At 34.0% G+C, this 17693-nt stretch overlaps 1 protein-coding gene across 1 annotated transcript; it reads left to right on the top strand.

Moving 5' to 3' along the window:
• Positions 1–1673: 1673 nt before the first annotated feature.
• LOC120202686 (probable RNA-binding protein ARP1) lies at positions 1674–9858 on the top strand. Its single transcript, XM_039203085.1, has 8 exons — positions 1674–1871; positions 1941–2082; positions 2171–2285; positions 2373–2410; positions 9073–9156; positions 9298–9379; positions 9470–9566; positions 9752–9858. Exons 1-8 carry the CDS (start codon positions 1674–1676, stop codon positions 9848–9850), a joined length of 855 nt encoding a protein of 284 aa, XP_039059016.1. The 3' UTR covers positions 9851–9858.
• Positions 9859–17693: the final 7835 nt, after the last annotated feature.

Here is a 17693-nt window from a genome sequence, read left to right as displayed (position 1 = left end):
AAATTACAATAAAATTTTACAATAATAATCTAAGCACATAATTAGGAAAATTTCCTATAATTATTGAAACAAAATTAGTAACTTAAGATCACTTAAGAATCATACAATGAAGATTAAATCTAACCAAGAAACTCGAACAAATATAAATACAAACAGATCTGATTGTATCGGCAAACGAACCACAAAAAGGGATCAAACTATTGAAAGACTATGGTATATCGCAAATCAGATTCAAGCAGAGTGAAAAGCTATTCACGAACGCAAATCAGATATCCAAATCAAATCTGAGGGTCTAAAATAGAGAAGATCAACAAGATATCAGATAAGCGTCATCTTTTGACCAGTCGTAGATATGTCAAATCAACCATTAGAAAAAGATAAAATAAAAAACTATCAAAGAACCGAAAACATGCCAAAAAACGTAAGAAAATATGCCTTAAAAGCATATTAAAACGTGCAACACAAAGAAACTTATTGAAAATCAAAAGACAAAAGAAAAATAAAGATATGATATATAGAAGAAAAAGATAATAAAGAATATTGGTGGTCGGCAACCAATATTAAAGTTGGTATTACCGCGAGCAACAAAGACGAAAAAGAAAAGAGACGAGTGACATACCAATGAGAGAAAACTAAGTTTTTTTTCTAAGAGACACTTAAATTAGTGTTATTAAAATTTTAAACAGTAAGATTATATATGTGAGTTATACTCATATTAGATTATTTTCTATTATATTTATTTTGGCCCAGTCAATAATATTTTTTTTGAGTTCGTCACTGGTCGAGACATTTATGATTATAACTAAAATTATTATTAATTGCATAATTCTTTAAAATAGACAAATAACATAATTATGTTAAAACCCGCTGTAATGTAATATTCTCATTACAATTAAAATTATTATTAATTATATAAACATTTAGATAGAATAAAATAAAGACCGACAGTTGGATTCCAAAGGTGTATTGGATTACCCAGTCTACATAATCTAATTATCCTCCACTTAGTCAGAATTTTTCTTTTTAATAAAAAGGCAAGAGCTATTATTTTTATGCACCTGCATATTCTACTACCCCTACAATTTATTATAATTATAACAAATTTCTACTTGCATTACTACATCATGCTTTGGTTTTGGTGATGTCAATGAAACACAATTAAGGGGTAATTCTATCAGGAAAAAGTATACTTCAAAAAAAATTGACAAACGAGTATTTTGTCATCAACTTTCTCTTATTAAATATAATAAAGTCTTTATAAATTAATAATATCACGAATACATAATTTCAATAATTTAAAGAGGTATTAAGTAATCGGTAAATTAATAATTTATTGATTTAAAATTCTTTTTCTAATCAATAAACTTAAAATATTTTTTTACGTATAATATATATTGTATTGACTAATTAAATAATGTTTAAGTACAGTGTGACTAATTAAATATAATACATACTTCTTAAAAACAAGAGTAATTGTAATACGTAGTAGTAGTAATTAAAACTTAATCTAAATTCATGGATGATAAGAAGAAAAAGCTTCAAGTTGTTTGATGTGATTGGATACAGTCCATAAACATATTTTTGTCATCCAACGGCTCCTTTCTCACTTTGTCTCCTCTTTTTTTTCCAGTGTGTCTTGGCCTGTTCACTCGTCTGAATGAGGGTTGAAGAAGATGGCATTCGAAACCAACACCAATGCCGTTAGGTTTGGTCATGGTGGAGACACAACTTACACCAAGATCTTTGCCGGAGGTTTGACTTGGGAAACTAAAAGAGATGCCTTGAAACCTTACTTTGAGCAGTTCGGAGAGATCATTGAAGCTGTTGTTATCAACGACAAAGTCACTGGAAAATCTAAAGGCTGTGGCTTTGTCTTCTCTATCTTTTTTCTCCTCTGTTTGGTTTTTGTTTTAAAATTTTCAACTTATGGCATGGTGTAGGTAACGTATAAAGAGGCTGATTCAGCGACCAGGGCTTGTTATAATCCGTTTCCTGTGATTGATGGAAGAAGAGCAAACTGTAATCTCGCAGCTTTTGGCGCTCACAAGAATCGTCCTACTTCAGCCTCCCACTCTCAAGATGGTATTCATTTCAAATTCCAACCCTTACTTTGATATAACAGATGATTGCTTATGCATACTTACATACATATCATTTGATTGCTAAAAAGATGTCACAGAGATGGACAAATTTAGCCCTCCACCAGCTCAGGTGATGCCCCCTTCAACGACCGGTACTCCTGCATTTTACCGTCAATTCATCCCGCAATACGCATTTCCTTACGGGTTAGATCCAGTTCAAAACCTCAGGCAAAGCATGCATGATTTACTAGAATTTTGATTCTCTAAGTGCTTTTCCTTTAAAACATTCAGGTATCCTGGTTACTCGCACAACATCTATCCACTAGTTGGTCTCTCTTATTCAATCTGTCATAATCATTTTTTTAAAACAATTTATATTATTTAAAAAAACAATTATGACTTTTTATTTTGAAAAATTATCGATTTTGGATTAATTTGAATTATATTGAAAGGAGTCGACATCGACCTTTGAGTTAGGTAGGTTGAATACCTAAAAACGTCTTTTAAAACAATTTTAAGGAAAAACCGTTTTTTAAGACAAAAATTGGCCTGTGTTATCAAAGATTCATTTTAACGGGTCCGGGAGTCGGTTATGCGTGGGGAAGGATAAATACCCCACAACGCCAAAATTGGTACTCAATCGCTTACACATTGTCAGAATGGTGGAAATCATGAATTCACATCGATAATTAAAGTATGATCCATTTATCAAATTTAATTAATTTGCTTTAAATTATTTATTAAGGAACATTTCTTAATTCGAGAAGAAATCACGAGATTTGCACATCCTCCAATGAGAAGGTTATCTCGTCTATTTCTCCCTTATACAAAAAATATTTCCCCTCTCGTCAATGTTATTAAAAAACGCAACTCGAATATAAATTAAAAAAATCGGTATTTTGCATAAAATAAATTGTTATTTAGAAACATGCATTTCATTGTTCAACTTAAAATAAAAATGAATTAATTAGCAAAATAAGATTGATTTATTTCAAGTTCACATTTTGTTCGAATATCGTTTCGGATCGCACTACTTCGATCAAGTAATGCTTTCCACGCCCATTCTACAAATCGTTGTTCTTGAAAATATTCAAATAAAAAACATTATAATGAATGGAAATAATATTTTGTACAATCATTCAAAACCAATTCCAAAGAGCAAATCATATTTAAATATTAAATATACAAATCGTATAAAATACGTACAAAATGCAAAAATAGAAGGAAGTAAATGGATATAACATCTATTGTTGCATACATATACAAAATAAATGAACATGATTTAATAATAATATACATATTTGAAATCATAATCCATATATAAGTCATGGATATTTAACAAAATAAAATACACATAATCTATCCACATACATTGGGTACATTCAACACAAATGAATCGTTACATATATATATACATATACATTGGAATAAAACCACATAGAATCAAATAATAAAAGAACCATTACTCATTATTTAAGTAAAATAATATGATCAATATGTAAATATTATGATACAAAAGTACTGAAAGAATAATAAAACCACAATAGTAGGCAGGACTAAAATTGAAGAAAATAAAATGCCATGACTCTAACAGAAATTTAACCAAAGATAAGATAACAGAAAACAGGGGACTAAAATGAACTAATGAAAACATATATTGCACAATTATAAATAATGTTAAAGTACAATGACCTCAACTTAAATATATGCATACAAGTAATTAAAGGCTAATAAGGGCTAAATTGCAACATTAACAAAACACGAGCTCCAAATAAAAAGAAATAAAACTTTCATTAATGATTGGAATAAAATAATACAAACGAGGAAGGATCTAAACTGTAATTACCCCCTTTCTCAAAACACGCTGAAACCATCCCGCATAAACGATGTCGTTTGATGGTTAAAATATAACCCCTTTAAGTGTTTCATGAAACCCTATTCTTTCATTCCCTCACCTCTTTCTCAGTCGTTCATTATATTTCCTCTCTATCTTCCCCTTTTCCCCACGGTCGAAGAGAAAAACTACAACCCTAGCCACCATGGAACGGTGGCCACGGGGATTCAACACCCATAGCCTCTCTCTTTACTCTTTCTCCTCTACTCCTCCTAAAACAAACCTAAACCCGAGCCCCCATCCACAACCCGATTAAAAACTAAACCCTTACATTTGAAACAAAGGGGTTCTTGGTTCAGTGAAGCAATGGCGACGACAGTGGTGGCTCCGAAAGGTAACATTTTCTAATTTCTTGTTTGTTTGGTTTTATTTTTTTTCTATTTTTCTTTTCTGGTTTTTTGAATAGGTTTCTTTTGTTATCTCACCCCACCGAATGCCTCTGAATCCTTCCTTGCCTTTCTTTATGGTTGCATGTGGATTTTCAATGGGTAATGATATCTCTGATTTTGGTATGGGCTTGGTAGGTGAAAATCCTAGTTTTTAGGGATTTAGGTATGGTTTTATGACTTGGTAAATGTTTTGATTGATTTTACACTGTTTTGGGTATTGTTCGACCACATTATTACGACGGTGACTCGGGCATGCTTGGCAGTGGCTCACGCGGCGGGGGAACGAGCGGTGGAGTCCACGCGCTAATGGGGAGCTGGAATGTTGGGTGCGTGTGTCACAGGCGCCGGTGATAATTGCTTGATCTTCATTGGCGACGACTAACTTGTTGAGATGAAACCCTAACATGGTTTAAGGTTACTGATTGGGCTTGGGTCGAATCCTGGGTCGAGACCTGGATGTTGGGCCTGAACATGGTTTGTATTTAGGCTATTGGTTTAGTTGTAATTGGGCCTTGGTTTTTGTTTTTTGGGATCTATTTTTGGGCCTACAAAATGTAATAACATAATTGTTAAAATAATAATAATAATAATAATAATAATAGTATTAATAATATTTTTAGCCAAGAAAAAAACGGGTGTCTATAGCTGCCCCTTAACAGAAGAATAGTGCAAAGACGAAAAAGTCAAGTTTTTGTCTGATTATCCTTTTTCCTAGAAATTTGATATGTTTGTTGTTGGGGATGACACTGCTCATACGTGATGAAGAGTTCTGGTCATTTTTATGATGACGCTGCTCATACGTGATGAGGAGATCTAGTCGGTGGATGACACGGTTCTTACGCAATGAGGACGGCTGACCATATTTAAGAATAGTGACAACACTATTACTACGTGATGAGGACGACTAGTTATCTAGGGGTGACACGGCTCTTACGTGATGAGTAGGTCTGGTGAGTGGATGACATGGTTCCTACATGATGAGGATGGCAGACCATCTTTAGGGATGATAACACAGTTCCTACGTGATAAGGACGGCTAGTTATCTAAGGTGACACAACTCCTAAGTGATGAGGAGGTCTGGTCGGTGGATAACACAGTTCCTACGTGATGAGGACGGCTGGCCATCTTTAAGGATTTGTTTCAAGAGAAACTGTCTTAAGAGAGAAAATTCATTTCAAGGGAAACGATCTCAAAGATGATGTTTCAAGAGAAACTGTCTCAAGAGAGACAAAATTCGTTTCAAGGGAAACGATCTCAAAGATGTTGTTTTAAGATAAACTGTCTCAAGAGAGACAAAATTCGTTTCAAGGGAAACGATATCAAAGATGATGTTTCAAGAGAAATATCTTAAGAGAGACAAAATTCATTTCAAGGGAAACGATCTCAAAGATGATATTTCAAGAGAAACTGTCTCAAGAGAGATGAAATTCGTTTCAAGGGAAACAATCTCAAAGATTTTAGGGTTTGTTTTAAATGAATTAATTTTTAAATTTAGTGTTTTGAGGAAAATGTCTTAAGCGAGACGAAATTTGTTTTGAGAGAAATTGTCTCAACCGAGACAAAATTTGTTTTTAAGAAAAATTGTCTCTAGTGAGATGACCCTTTCGAGAGAAATAATCTCAGAGGCGACAGACATTATTCTTGTTCTTGCGTGTTGAGGAAATGCCTTCAGAAGGTCTGATCATTCCCTTTAGGATGTTGAATCTGTGGATGGCGTTGTTGGATGTCGAACATTAATGCATGTGTGATTACCAAAACAATGTAATTGTATGTTGTGATACTGGACAAAACAATCATATATGGTAAGTTCCACTGTCTCTGCTTCACCATTTTCATTTTTCTCACATTATTCTGACTCATTGATGTCCGTTCAATTTAATGATGTTGCACTCATGGATGATATGAGCCTCCAAAAATGCCCCAACATTCATCATTTCTTACTTCAGCACCGATTCTAAGCATGAACTTTGTATCTGAAAGCCACGTGTCAACTACCAAGAGCAACTACAGAGAGATTGTCTTGTTTGAAAATGTTTTTATTCTTCTTTTATATTCAAAAATTTGAAAAATATCAATTAAAAGAATTTTAAAAAATGTTTAATCAAAAGTTTAAAAAATAATCCTCCTTTATAGGTTTCACAATTGAGACAAATCATAAAACAAGAGTTCATTGGATATCAAAGAATTAATTACACTTTTAATCCTTCAAAAAAATATTACTATTTGACAAGTGTCAAGATTAATGTTATTTTTTAGGTAGGGTTAAGTAAGTAAAGGATAAAATGTCTCAGGTTATTGTCTTTGGTCAAAGGTTTGGTATTCTCATTTCTCTGATGTTCACTGCTCTGATGGAGTAGATTCTATGCTCATTTATTGGGGTGTTCTCCAGTTCTCAGCTTCCCTGATCACATTCGGGTTGTGCGATACCCTTATCAAGGGATTTGTGATATCACTTTCTATACAACAGCTGCATAATCTTTATATTCAAGCCGCCTTTTTAGGTTTTCAACTCGAATCCTCCTTTGGTTTCAAGACATTATTCATAATTTAAATCTTGAACCCGCTTTGTTATTTTTTCTATCATGCATTAAAGATTTTAGAAAACCTTTTGTAAATAAAAGATTAATCTTGATGGGTGGGATGAGATCTGAAGATAGTCTATTATGTTTAGAAATCCATGTATGATTACAAGGGACTTTTAAGGCATGTAATGTAGGCCATGGTTCATTGTTATAAAAGAAATGGATAAATAGGCCCAAACAAGTGTTTAAGGATAATTGAACCAAGGATCAATTTATTATGATGTCTTCAATCTTGTCTAGCTTGATTTGAATATTCTCATATGTGTTCTTTATTTTCTTCTGATTGTTCCATGAACTTCTGGTGAACTGATTTTGGAATGATTGTACCGATTGTAATTGCTCAATCTTGTGGTTTGAATCTCGATGTGCCATTTAACTTGAGGGACTCTTTGCATGTGCTTCTTGTTCTCTTTTTCTCTGTGTTTTTTTTTTCTTTTGTTTTTTTCTTTGCTTTTTTTCTTTTTCTTTACTTTTTCTTTGCTTTTTTCTTTGCTTTGATGTGATCTTTGCACTTTTCATTTGGTTCACCTTTCAGTATCCTATCTCGATTGATGATATTTGCTCATGCAAGCATATTTCCTTCACTTTGCCCCCAGTGTGGAGGGTGATCCTTGTTTAAGGTTGAATCAGAAGAAAACATAATTCAGGCTCAAATGGGGACACAAGGGATATATATTTTCTCCTTTTGTGAAGGGATAATGAAAGAAAGTCGTTCATCCTTTCATACACAGAAGTCTTTGCAAAAGAGGTATCCTCAGGGGGATAGATTTTCAGGATTAATTTTTATTCACATGAAAACAATGTAATTAATGCATGATAGAATTATTTTGAATTAATTTCCTTTTTCTTCTTTCTTTTTGATTCTAGCATGTCTCAATTGTTCAGGACAACTTCATAAAGTTGATTCACTACAACAAAATTGTTCTTTAGCGGCGTTTTTTGCGTTTTGAGAGTAAACGCCACTAACTTTAAACATATAGTGGCGTTTACATTCCAAACGCCACAAAATGGTAACTTTAGCGGCGTTTATTTATAAATGCCGTAATAGGGTTCATCTATAGTGGCGTTTTTTTGACAAACGCCGCAATAGATTAGTATTTAGCGTCGTTTTTATACAAACGCCGCAATAGGATTCACTTATAGTGGCATTTTTTTAATAAATGCCGCAACAGATTAGAACTTTAGCGGCGTTTTTAAACAAACGCCGCAATAGTATTTACCTATAGTGGCGTTTTTCAATAAACGCCACAACATAATAGTACTTTAGCGGCGTTTCTATACAAACGCCGCTAAAGACTCATACTTTAGTGGGTTTTTTATACAAACGTGGCAATTTATCAGTACTTTAGTGGCGTTTGTTCACTGATTTTAGAATAATTTTGGTTGAAATTACTTGGGAGTTTCCTGTGTGGTAAGAAATACTCACAGTAGAGACTAGAAAGAGAGGCAAAGAAGCCAAAGCAAATCAAGCAGAAAAAGCTTACACTTTCGTAGAGATAAATCAAAGAGGAAAAAAAAGAAGAAAAAAATGGTAAATAGAAATAGATGTGATCAAAACCCAGCAAATATCATCTCGGCCAATCGAGAAGGTGACAGTTCATCCTTTGGTTCTTCTTAGCATCGTCGACAACTACAATCGTGTCGCAGGTTGGCACCCGCAAGCGCGTCGGAGTCCTTCTTGGCACCTCCTTCAAAGGCACCGTTGACGTCAACAACAGCTACGCATGTTCTTCTCCCTTCTTTTCTTTATGTTTGTTCCTTCGAATTTCATTCTAGATCTTATTTGTTTTGATTTTGGATTACATAATGTCGTTATTTTGTTGTTGTTGAAATCTTATATTCATACCTTGCGAGATTGCTGGTTGCTGAGAGTAAATTTTGGGTTTTAGGGTTTTTACCTTTAAAATGTTTAATTTGAATTGAAGGTAATTTGTTAGATTCCTTGACCTAAATTTCCATTTATAGTTTCTTTTTTTAAACGGATGTGGAAATGTATGTAATTGAAGGTGCTTTCATTAGAGAAACATTTGATTAAGCTCTCTGGCCAACCTCATGCATTGATGCTTTAGTTTCTTAAGATTGAGCTTGTATTAAGGCTTTTTCACCATTATTATTATTGTTATCAGTGCCTTTTGAGGAAGATGAGAAGGACACGAGCATATGGTTCCTTGACCACAACTACCATGAATCAATGTTTAAGAGGATTAATGGTAACTCTTTTCTCAACTCAGAGTAAATAATGGTGCCAATTTTAATTTGTTATTTCTCTCATTTCTTGTTTTGTCTAGGAAGGGGAGGGGCAAGTGTCATCCTTCATTATATGATATGTGAACCTCTGATATTTGTTGCAGCGAAGGAGCATGTTGTTGGTTGGTATAGTACAGGCCCAAAATTACGGGAGAATGATATAGACATTCACAGATTATTCCACAAGTACGATTATTAGTTTTCACTTATTATTATGTTCTTTATTTTATTTTATTTTTTACTTCATTCGATTAATCAAGTTCTTCTGGTGTTCAGCTATGTCCCAAATCTTGTCATGGTGATTATTGATGTCCAACCTAAGGAGTTGGGGATACCCACTAAGGCGTACTATGATGTTGAGGAGGTTAAGGAGGTATGAACAATCTGAGTGCATCTTTTTCTTTTTATCTTATGGAACCAAGGGGCTTACCTGTTGAGGCAGACATGCACCCCTTTGGATGTTGAGAATAACTGCAACTGACGATAATTTTTTAAAGAAGCTGCCACCTTTGGTCGTACTGGAGGAGCATTTTAACTAATATGCCAGTATTGTTGCAGAATTCCACTCAAAAGAGCCAAATGGTTTTTGTTCACGTTCCTTCTGAAATTGCTGCTCACGAAGTTGAGGAGATTGGTATGCCATTTGATGAAATTTAGTGTTATCTTTTCAGGATATTATCCTTGTGGTTAAGATGCTAATAGTTTGGATTAGTTAACCATTAATTTGGTTGCTTATTACTCCTTTTTCACTCATAAACCTACAAGATGTGTTTTGGCAGCGTTGCTTAATGTTAAAGCTTGAGTAGGTTTCTGATTTCATTTATTTGAGCAATGGTTGCGAGTATCTTTACTCTAAGAAGTTACTGTCTAATTTTCTGAAGTTCTCTACTCTAAGAAACATTTCATTATAAAATAATGTGGTTTGTAATGGAGAACTTAAACAGTTCATTTGTTTATACTTTATAGTATTAGTACTCATAGTCTCATACAACATTCGTATTTATTTATCAAATTCATGGATTTTTTGGATGCTTCATGAATTTTCTGGCCATTAGAGAGACTAGAACAAGTTTAATGACAAATGCTTCTTGAGTTTTTCTAGCCCACATTAGATGAGCAATCAAAGAACTATAAGGTGTGATATCATTAAAACTAAATGGATTTAGGGTGATTGTTGAGAATTTGTCTTAGGATCATTTTGTTGATTTATTATGTTATTGGTAGCATGGAACATGGATAGATCCTTTCTTGAATTTGAAATTTGGTTGGGACATCATTGTTGAGGTTTATAGGCATTTTCTCTTCCTTGAGGAAAATAAAGTTTTCTTTATTGCATAAGCTATGGTATTGATGATTGTGATTAACCGTTATTCTAGGATGTCAAGGAAAACCTTGTGATGATTTACATGAAAGGGGTGCCTGATTTTCCTCAATGTGGATTCAGCTCTTTGGCAGTTAGACTGTTAAAGCACCACAGTAAGTATATTTTACATGAAAGGGGTACCTGACAAGAATATTTTCCTCGCATCCCTCTTCGGCTTTTGATTGGTAATTAATATGTTCATGGATGATTCTGCATTTGTTTTACCTTGCTTATGCATCTCTCTGATATGACCCATATTTTGTCTTTAGAATAAAATTACATGATCAAAAGGATTTACGCCTTCTCTTTCTTTGATGAATGCTCCATGCATGTCCGTTTAACTTGATGTATTTTTGTTAACAAATGCAATTAGCCGATTTTTGTTCTTATCAAATTTCTGGCTGATGCAATATTCCTTTAAGTGCAAGAAATATCCTGGAAGATCTTGAGCTGAAAAGTGTTGTCAAAGCCTTCAGGTAACTCCACTTTTATTAGTATTTTACTTTGAAGGCTAACCTAATTGTGATCTTGATTAAAAAAATGAACACTCAAACTCTCCTTTTTAACCTATGGTTCTCTCGTTTTGTGGTTTAAACATGATACCTTTTGTATTTACATTTTTTCTTAGTAAAATAACTTGTTGAATGTCGATAGTCATCTGTTAATGAAGCATGTTCTGTGGTCTGGGTGGGCTGTCTATTTTTGTTCCATCAATATTTATTGTATCTAGTGAAAAGTGAAAATTTTCTTCAGAGTTATGGATTTGTGCTGGTTGATTATATGTCAAATGTTTCCTTTTTTCTCTATATTAAGCTTCATGTTGATTCTTATTAGTATTTCTTATATTTTTGTATCTTCCAGACTCCTTGTTTGCATTTGGTTGAAGCAAAAGTCCGCGCAAGGAGTGAACTGGAGCTAGGGGATTTTTTACTTCCTTTCCCCACGAAGGAGCAATGAAGACTAAATTCTAGTAAACAATATTTTTTTAATTGAAAGTGAAAGAAAGTAGACTAAATTCTAAAGAACAATGTTAAACTACATTACATTTAATTTTAATGTTTATAAATTTTATTTTATTTTGTTGTTAAGTATTTTTCTGCATAACTCGTGTCTTTATTAAAATGTATGATTGTTGTTAATTAGATAAAGCTAGATGATATTAAATTTAGGTGATGTAGAGCAAAAATGAAATATGCAAAATCATCTTAGCTAAAGAAAGGTAATTAGCGGCGTTTATATCAAAAAACGCCGTTATAGATTTGACCTTTTGCGGTGTTTGTTCCAGAAACGCCGCTATAGATCTAACCTTTTGCGGCGTTTGTATCAAAAAACGCCGCTATAGATTTGACCTTTTATGGCGTTTGTTCCAAAACGTCATTATAGATCTTGATCTTTTACGGCGTTTGTTCCAAAAACGCTGCAATAGATCTGACCTTTTGCGGGGTTTGTTCCAAAAACGCCGCTATAGATCTGACCTTCTGCGGCGTTTGTTCCAAAAATGCCACTGTAGATGTCAACCTTTTGTGGCGTTTGTTCTCAAAACGTCGCTATAGATGTCAACCTTTTACGGCGTTTTTTCCAAGGAACAAACGCCGCTATAGATCTCGACCTTTTGCGGCATTTTTTGTTCTCAAACGCCGCTAACTTTAGCGGTGCTGGTATGGCCGACGCTTCTTGCGTCGTTTTTCCTATCGCCGCAAGTGCTTTTATCGGCGCTTAAAAACGCCGCTGTAGGACTAAAAAACCGCCGCTAAAACTATGTTTTGCTGTAGTGATTCGAGATGCTTCATCTTGTGTCTTTTTGTAGGAAGGTTCACGTTCATGTGGACATCTTGTACTCAATGCCTTCAGGTTTTATTGGTAGAAAAAATGTTGGTTTTGCGTCTAAGAAGACGATGTTGTGACTTTATTGGCTCAACGAAAGGTAATGGTATGAAATTGTGTCTCAAAAAAGATAAAGGTAATACTTCAAAGTCTCAAACAGAGGAAATGTCAAAATTTGGTCTTTTGGTAATGACCATGAATTATTTCGGGTAAAGAATCAGGAGGTTTTATTTTTTTGGTTTTGGATGGGATAAAAAGGGTCTAATCTTGTCATATGTCAAAAATCTATAATACTTGAAGAATTAAAAGAATATGTAATTCATTCGATATTCGAGGAACTACAAAATTAAAACTCACTCAGTTATTCAACCTTAGAAGGTAGCATAAATCCAATCATTAAAAGATTTAAAATATTCAATCAAATATTAAAGACAGAACAAAAACGAGTTCAAACAAAACAATGCTCTCGATGCAAGTGGTATATACAAAGACATCTTGATCATCATTAGAATGCCCCATCATTCTTCGACTGTCCATACCCCAGAATCATTCAGATTCTGAACCTAGATTTAATGCCCCACAGTTCTCAGGGGAATGTCTGGAGCTTTCTATATGGTAACTGCACACAACATCAACATCGTAGCCTTCAGAGTATGGGGACTCTTTTATTGGACCATCCTAGAAGGCTCAGCCCTATGAAAAACTGAATAGGCTTCCACTGTATTGATTTCAGCTTCTGAGTATGGGGACTCTTTTCTCGGATCATCCTAGAAGGCTAAGCCCTACGACTAGCTGAATAGGCTTTCACTGTACTGATTTCAGCTTCTTTCTTTAATTGTTCAAATCTTGCTTCCATATGGTGTCACGTAATTAGGACCATAGTTATCGAATTCTCTATGAATTATTTCCCGTTTGTTCATGAATAATGTATGTGAAAATGCTTAAAATGAAAAGATTAATCCCAATGATGAATATCATAGAACAATTTCCACCAGAGATAAAAGCCTTCATATTGCAAGATAGTCCATTTTATAGACATGCTTTCGCTTAGATGTTGAGTCGAAAGTGGATCACTGCTTCGTCTTGGATCTTTGTCCTTGAAAATGATGCCCCTCAAGCGTTCTATAACCTAACTCCATTAATGCTCGACGGTGCTGAAGTCAGTGCGTCGCCCCTTGATGACTAGCTATAAAATGATCGTAAATAAGGCTTTACTGCCGGATTACTCCATGGATCAGTTGATCATCATTTCAGTCTCGAATGATGCACGATCTTCGAACAAGTCTCATTCTTATACTCTGAACTTCTTTTAACCCTTGGTGCATGCTTGATTGAAAAAAATTATCACTTCTTGTGAAAATTTTCTCTCCAATATTCCCTTGCGAATAAACACTTTCGCATTATGTTATGTCAATGAAATGCAATGCAAAGAATGATGAAAAATAACACAACAAAACAAAAGAAATAAGTTAGTACAAGAAATATATTCTATAACATTAAAAGATGCTATATAAAAATAAATACAACACCTATCCAATCATGATATCTACCAGAGCATGCTTTCATTAGATAGTAATCCTACCCGGACATGCTTTCTACCTAAAATGATTTGTTTTCCAAGAAATTGATCCTAACTGCATGGTATCTAGTTCACATGCTTTTATTTGAAAATAACAAATATATTCTATGAATTTAAAATAACAGGTAAAAGTTTATAGTCGTTCCTCATTCGTGTACACCTATTTTGGGTACCTATTGACATACAGAGGTTCGGTATGACTATACCTAGGGTGACCATTCTACGATTCACTATACGCATGGTTTCAGCTTTATGAGGAAAGGGTACTCGAATTGTCCTTGATATCGGTGCCCCTTGGGCTGCCAAATTCTCGATCCTGAACCATTACAGGTTTCAAATGGAACGAGTTCAATTCGAGGGGATTCACTTTCTTATACCCATACAAGGAATAAATCCCTACGAAGGTATAAGGTATGTATCCCATGGGTTATTTGCTAAAACTCATATAAAGATCAAATTCTTACGAGAGTAAAGTATTCACCCTGACTTATTTGGATCGAAGCTCATGTCTAGAGCTTATGTTATGCAAATACACGTGAAGTGTGTGAGGAGGAACATACAAACCTTTGACTCTAAAGAAAAAAAACTCTCAAGAGAGACTTGAACACTGCTAAAAACAAATATTTAAAAAATTAGTATCACAATTAAAAATGAAAAAAATTGAAAAAAACCTCAATAAATGAATCATAAGTTAACTATATACTCGTACTTATAATTTCCACCACTACGATAATGTGTAAACGACTTACAGCCTGACTCTCTAAAAAAAAGTCCCCAACGGAGTCGCCAAGCTGGCATAACCATTTTTTTTGTAAAATCAATTAATATTATTTTAAAATTATGACATTTTATTTTGAAAAATTGTCGATTTTGGAATAATTTGAATTAAATTGAAAGGAGTCATCATCGACCTTTCAGTTAGGTAGGTCGAATACATAAAAACGTCTTTTAAAACAATTTTAAGGAAAAACCATTTTTTAAGAAAAAAATTGGTTTCCGTTATCAAAGATTCATTTTAACGGGTCTGGGAGTCGGTTACGAATGGGGAAGGATCCCACAGCGCCCAAAATCGGTACTCAATCGCTTACACGTTGTCGTAATGGTGGAAATCATGAATTCACATCGATAATTAAAGTAAGATCCATTTATAAAATTTAATTAATTTGCTTTAAATTATTTATGAGGGAATATTCCCTAATTCGAGAAGAAATCACGAGATTTGCACATCCTCCAACGGGAAGGCTATCTTGTCTATTTCTCCCTTATACAATAAATATTTCCCCTCTCATCAATGTTATTAAAAAATGCAACTCGAATATAAATTAAAAAAATTGGCATTTTGCATAAAATAAATTGTTATTTAGAAACATGCATTGCATTGTTCAACTTAAAATAAAAATGAATTAATTAGCAAAATAAGATTGGTTTATTTCAAGTTCACATTTTGTTCGAATGTCGTATTGGATCTCACTACTTCGATCAAGTAATGCTTTCCATACCCATTATACAAATTGTTGTTCTTGAAAATATTCAAATAAAAAACATTAAAATGAACAGAAATAATATTTTGTACAATCATTCAAAACCAATTCCAAAGAGCAAATAATATTTAAATATTAAATATACAAATCATATAAATTAATATATTTATAAAATAGGTACAAAATGCAAATATAAAAGAAAGTAAATAGATATAACATCTATTGTTGCATACATATACAAAATAAATTAACATGATTTAATAATAATAGACATATTTCAATTCACAATCCAGATACATAATAAGTCATGAATATTTAACAATATAAAATACACATAATCTATCCACATACATTGGGTACATTCAACATAAATGAATCATTATATATATATATATATATATATATATACATTGGAATAAAACCATATAGAATCAAATAATAAAAGAACCATTACTCATGATTAAAGTAAAATAATATGATCAATTTCTAAATATTATGATACAAAAGTACTGAAAGAATAATAAAACCACAATAGCAGGCAGGACTAAAATTGAAGAAAATAAAATGCCATGACTCTAACAGAAATTTAACCAAAGATAAGATAACAGAAAACAGGGACTAAACTGAACTAATGAAAACATATATTGCACAGTTATAAATAATGTTAAAGTACAATGACCTCAACTTAAATATATGCATACAAGTAATTAAAGGCTAATAAGGGCTAAATTGCAACATTAACAAAAACACGAGCTCCAAATAAAAAGAAATAAAACTTTCATTAATGATTGGAATAAAATAATACAAACGAGGAAGGATCTAAACTGTAATTACCCCCTTTCTCAAAACACGCTGAAACCATCCCGCATAAACGATGTCGTTTGATGGTTAAAATATAACCCCTTTAAGTGTTTCATGAAACCCTATTCTTTCATTCCCTCACCCCTTTCTTAGTCGTTCATTATATTTCCTCTCTATCTTTCCCTTTTCCCCACGGTCGAAGAGAAAAACTACAACCCTAGCCACCATGGAAAGGTGGCCACGGGGATTCAAACACCCATAGCCTCTCTCTTTACTCTTTCTCCTCTACTCCTCCTAAAACAAACCTAAACCCGAGCCCCCATCCACAACCCGATTAAAAACTAAAGCCTTACATTTGAAACAAAGGGGTTCTTGGTTCAGTGAAGCAATGGCGACGACGGTGGTGGCTCCGAAAGGTAACCTTTTCTAATTTCTTGTTTGTTTGGTTTTATTTTTTTTCTATTTTTCTTTTCTGGTTTTTCGAATAGGTTTCTTTTTTTATCTCACCCCACCGAATGCCTCTGAATCCTTCCTTGCCTTTCTTTATGGTTGCATGTTGGATTTTCAATGATGGTTTTTTAGGGTATGGGTAATGATATCTCTGATTTTGGTATGGGTTATCTGACTTGGTAGGTGAAAAATCATGATTTTTAGGGATTTAGGTATGAGTTTCTGACTTGGTAAATGTTTTGATTGATTTTACATTGTTTTGGGTATTGTTCGGCCAGATTGTTGACGACGGTGACTCGGGTGTGCTTGGCCGCGGCTCACGCGGTGGGGGGAACGAGAGGTGGAGTCCACGCGCCAATGGGGAGCTGGAACGTTGGGCGCGTGTCACATGCGCCGGTGATAGACGCTTGATCTTCACTGGCGGCGGCTGACTTGTTGAGATGAAACCCTAATCGGGTTTAGGGTTACTGATTGGACTTGGGTCGGATCCTGGGTCGGGTCCTGGATGCTGGGCCTGAACAAATTTGTATTTGGGCTGCTGGTTGAGTTGTAATTGGACCTCGAGTTTTTGTTGTTTGGGCTCCATTTTCGGACCTACAAAATATAATAATATAATTGTTAAAATAATAATAATAATAATATTTTTTATACCCGGATAAAAATGGTTGTCTACACTATCTAAACCATATTTTTGTCTAAAGTCCACTCGAGTTTCATTCAAATCTGCAATCCAGAATCTGTAGGGTTCAATTGAAATCTATACGAAATCTGTGGGGTTTAATTAGTCATCTTGCAGAACTATTACAGTGTATATGGAGGGCAACAGTTTCCATCACATTACACAACTGGGACATTTGGAGTCTACCTAAGTTACTTCCCGATGTATCCTCTTCCCCAGTATCCCAAACACCGAGCATTTGTGACCTTAATGCTTCCGCCGGCACCCTTCTGAATACGTCGCGGCCACCGGTTGAGTTATCTATATTGCATTACTTGACACAG

This window comes from Hibiscus syriacus, unplaced genomic scaffold (genome assembly GCF_006381635.1).
Source record: "Hibiscus syriacus cultivar Baekdansim isolate YM2019G1 unplaced genomic scaffold, ASM638163v2 tig00009003_pilon, whole genome shotgun sequence".
NCBI classification, from domain to species: Eukaryota; Viridiplantae; Streptophyta; class Magnoliopsida; order Malvales; family Malvaceae; genus Hibiscus; species Hibiscus syriacus.
The sequence above is the reverse complement of the archived record's forward strand: the minus strand, read 5'-3'. Positions and strand labels throughout refer to the sequence as shown.